Here is a 4015-nt window from a genome sequence, read left to right on the forward strand (position 1 = left end):
GGCTCAGTGGCTGAGAGCACTGGCTGCTCTTGGACAGGATCTGAGTTCAGTTCCCAGAACCCACATGGTTTCTCAGTGTCTAGAACTCCAGTCCCAAGGGATCTGATACCCTCTTCCGGCTCCCATGGACACTAGGATACTCGTATACATAAAACAAAATGAATACATCTGTAAAAATATATGAATAGAAAAAAGCACATATATGTATATGTACACACATGCATGTGGTTTAACTAGCTAATATTTAGGGAAGTATTAAGATAACCATGAATACATGACAACAGTTACACACAGTAGGTGCACAATGAATGTATTCAATATACAGAGCTCACAGGGCCTAGATCACAGAACTGGATGCAGAGAGGGAAACAGGCTCAGCTCACGTGACATATATAGTCACAATCCCTTTCATGCTCTTTCCTTAGGTTAACAAGTATTTAATTAACATAAGTTTCAAGTGTACATGGCTCCCATTGCTCCATGCTGGTAGGAACATGATTAGAATTCAAGCTGTGATGCAGACTGTCTCAGGGCTGATTGTAAGGGAGAGATGAGTTCTAAACACACTGATGGATCTTTAAAAAAGGTGGTACATGATAGTGGGCAGGGCTCTCTCACAGTTCTCCTTCCTTTGTTTAGTTCCTCGTGGAGCCCTTGACCATGAGAGACAATCTGAGGTCATCCTGGTGGTTCACATGCTAGTCCAGCCAAGATTCCCCCTCCTTTATCTCTTCCACCCTTCAGGATCTTGCTCCAGCTCTCAGGATAATTTCCTTTGTGCTGATCTGTGTAAGTCAATGACTTCCTTTCAGAACTCCTTTGAGACTTCCCAGGCCTTCTCCCACCACACTCCTGAGGAGATCTCTAACATTCCTTATTAATTCCCCAAACAATCCTGTCAGGGAAACTGTTCCTCCCTTCTCCTTACCTGAAGGGACAGAGGTAAAACAATGGTGGACGTGCTCCACTGACACTCTTCCAACTGAGTGTGGCAGCCTCCAGGCTCACCAATGGCTTCTGTCTAATCACAGTGTCATTTTGTCCTCAGAGTAAGGGGACGGATTCGCTGAGTTTACTCTGTATACTTCACTTCTCTACTGTACACCAAGTTTGTATGTTTAACAATTTCTATACTTCATACATTGTCATTACATGTTAAGTAGACCTAAATGTGTTTCAGCATTTCACATACCAATCTCATGTGTTCTGAGTAACAAGAAATACATTTTCCATATCAATTTGTAGGATTTGCTTAAGTTTATCCAAGCAAGATTATTAAAACAATGTTCCATATCACTCCTGAAAAACCCACGGAAAGCACTGTATAGAAATTTGAATCCTACATGCTTTTGCTTATGGAATGAATGAATGTTCTGTTCTTGCTATACAATCATGAGCATTGGTAGAATATATACCTTAACTCTGAAGTTAAGCTCTCTCATTGTATTCATGGATACCATGACAACTCACACAGGAAGAAAATGAGGCCCCTTGAACTGTCAATCAGGATGATTTTTCCACTCTTGTTTACCTCTGAGATTTTGTTATAACAATGAAAACTAATTAATGCCTGTTTCTGTCACAGCTCCTCAAATAATTGTCTCTTTGATAACTCTAGTTAAGCTGTAAGCAAGCTGAGACTTTGTGGTCATTTCTCTCAGCCGTCAAAACTTCAAGCTAACGCCCACTCCTTCTCCTTGTACACTCACTCTTCCTCTGCTGGTTGAGACTGGGAAACCGGCCTCATCACACAATATGGATTCATTTGAACCACAGCATGAACAGTGCATTTAAGAAATTCTTTGAAACATATATAAAGTGTAAGAGGAGGGGAAGAAAAAATTCTATGTGCTTATAGGCTCTAGGTAGGCATTTTAAAAATGCACAATCTTTCCAAAGGAATTAGTCTAGTACCTAGCCTTAGAATGTCATTGTATAGATACATACATACATACATACATACATACATACATACATATGACCTTATAAAAGGCTGGTATTTTTTCATACATGGAAAATTTCACCTTTGGAATCATATTTTCAGATTGTTCATATATCAGTATTAGAGTCCTACAGTGTTCTGACCTTAAATGAATATTCAAATTAGCTTCTCTAGTACTCACACAAGGGAATTTAAAGTCGAGCCGTTTATCCACATCCAGTTCTTGTCTGTGTAACTTAGTCCAATCCAAAATGAATCATATTTTTCCTTTGTCAAGTCCCACAGGAATCTCTACAATCAAAACAGAGTAGAAGATTTCACCTGAGACTGTGTATTGGTGACTCATATTCTACCAGCCTCCTGAAACCTAGTTCAAAGGTCACCTGTATCCATCCTGAGTCCCCACACAGTTGATTCTTCTTCCTTTGTGAGATCTGTGCCCCATATTTATGATCCAAAGGACAAGAACCTTGTACATGCAGTTATTGGCTCACATGTCCAATTAGTCTCTCAGACTATGAGCTGACATACTGTAAAGTCTCCACTTCCCTTGTGTAAAAGATCTGTTAGGTCTAGAGATGTTGGTATAATTTAAAGAATGTGCTAACGTCTCTGTTTTACTGAACAACTTACCAGTTCTTCTTGGTTTTGAATGAACAGCAAAGTGGCTCCTTTTCCATCACAGTCAGTTTGACCTTGCTTCCAAGTGTCGGAAGCGTGAGAAGCATGAAAGCATTTATGTCCATGTGAAAGCCAGTCTTTGGGGCACTCTAACTTAGCTGGACAATCTGAAGGGAGAGGAAGGCACGGTGTATTTCTACCCTGGTCTTGCTGCACCACAGCTGGTTATACACATTAGTTTTTACTAACACACACTTTTACTAACAGGTGCAGAAACAAGATTACTGTTAATGATATACCAAAGAAATATAAATAGCAAGGAATACACTTTTTTCTATTAATATACTTTAGACAAAGTTAACTGTTTGACACAGCCATTTTCTTTCTTTCTTTCTTTCTTTCTTTTTTTCTTTTTTTTTGGGGGGGGGGTTTCGAGACAGGATTTCTCTGTGTAGCCCTGGCTGTCCTGGAACTCACTCTGTAGACTAGGCTGACCTCAAACTCAGAAATCCACCTGCCTCTGGCTCCCAAGTGCTGGGATTAAAGGTATGTTCCACCATCGCCTGGCTGACACAGCCATTTTCTTAAGTTAATGATCAAGTATGCTAGCATCCCTAGGCAGTATGGCCAAGTGGTTAAGATCTCAGGCTTCATGGTCACACAGTTTCAGAGATGTTTTCAGCCTTATTAACTAGCAATCATGAGATACTCAACAAGGATCTATGTAGTAATTTCTTCTACCATAAGATATGGTGATATAATACAGATGGCTGTTGTAAGCCTTGGCTGACATAACCCCTGGTAATAGCAAACATCAGCTATTATTCTTCCCAAAAACAGGGCACAAAAGTTACCTCTTGTTTTGTTCAGGTTCTCTTGAATAAACACACAGCATTTTTCTATTGATGGTTTTTGTATTAAGACTCGCACTAGTAAATGAGAAAACACACAGAGAAGATTGGTGCTAAAATGAATGGTGGAACAGGTGTGTTCCATTTCTCACTCCAGGAAATAAAGTTAATTCAACAAACCTGAACTTCTGGACTGAGAATAAAATGGTAGCAAACTGGGCTGAGGGAGGAGACAAAATGTATAAACAAAGGAGAAAAACACAGAACACGTGGGTTTGCACCTCTGTTTAGTCACATATTATCCAATGGCCTTACAGAGACTCTTAACTTACCCTCCCCACCTGAATCCTCCTCTTCAGAATGAGTATTAGCACACTCCTCCACGGAATACAGCTTAGTGCCATTGGAATTGGAGTTTAATAGATACTTAATAAACCAGCACTTGAGCCTTTTAGTTTGATTTGTTATGTTTTTGCACGATTATGATATATTTTTTTTTGGCTCTGTGTGCTTGTGTATTGTGTGTGAGTTGGGGGTACTTGGTGTCAGCTCAGAACATCCTCAGACACCAAATTCTCAGCACAAAGGACATTTTTTAGCC

General features: G+C 39.9%; 1 protein-coding gene across 1 annotated transcript in view; it reads right to left on the reverse strand.

Annotated features, from left to right (window-relative positions):
- Positions 1 to 3559, reverse strand: part of LOC116100007 (killer cell lectin-like receptor subfamily B member 1A) — a 6223-nt gene extending 2664 nt beyond the window's left edge. Inside the window, exons 1-3 of the mRNA XM_031384066.1 lie at positions 3418 to 3559; positions 2576 to 2730; positions 2124 to 2233 (exon numbers count right to left, since the gene is read on the reverse strand). Of these exons, the coding sequence (XP_031239926.1) occupies positions 2124 to 2233; positions 2576 to 2730; positions 3418 to 3559 (407 nt within the window). The remainder of the gene's footprint in view (positions 1 to 2123; positions 2234 to 2575; positions 2731 to 3417) is intronic.
- Positions 3560 to 4015: the final 456 nt, after the last annotated feature.

Source organism: Mastomys coucha, unplaced genomic scaffold (genome assembly GCF_008632895.1).
Source record: "Mastomys coucha isolate ucsf_1 unplaced genomic scaffold, UCSF_Mcou_1 pScaffold20, whole genome shotgun sequence".
Classification (NCBI taxonomy): Eukaryota; Metazoa; Chordata; class Mammalia; order Rodentia; family Muridae; genus Mastomys; species Mastomys coucha.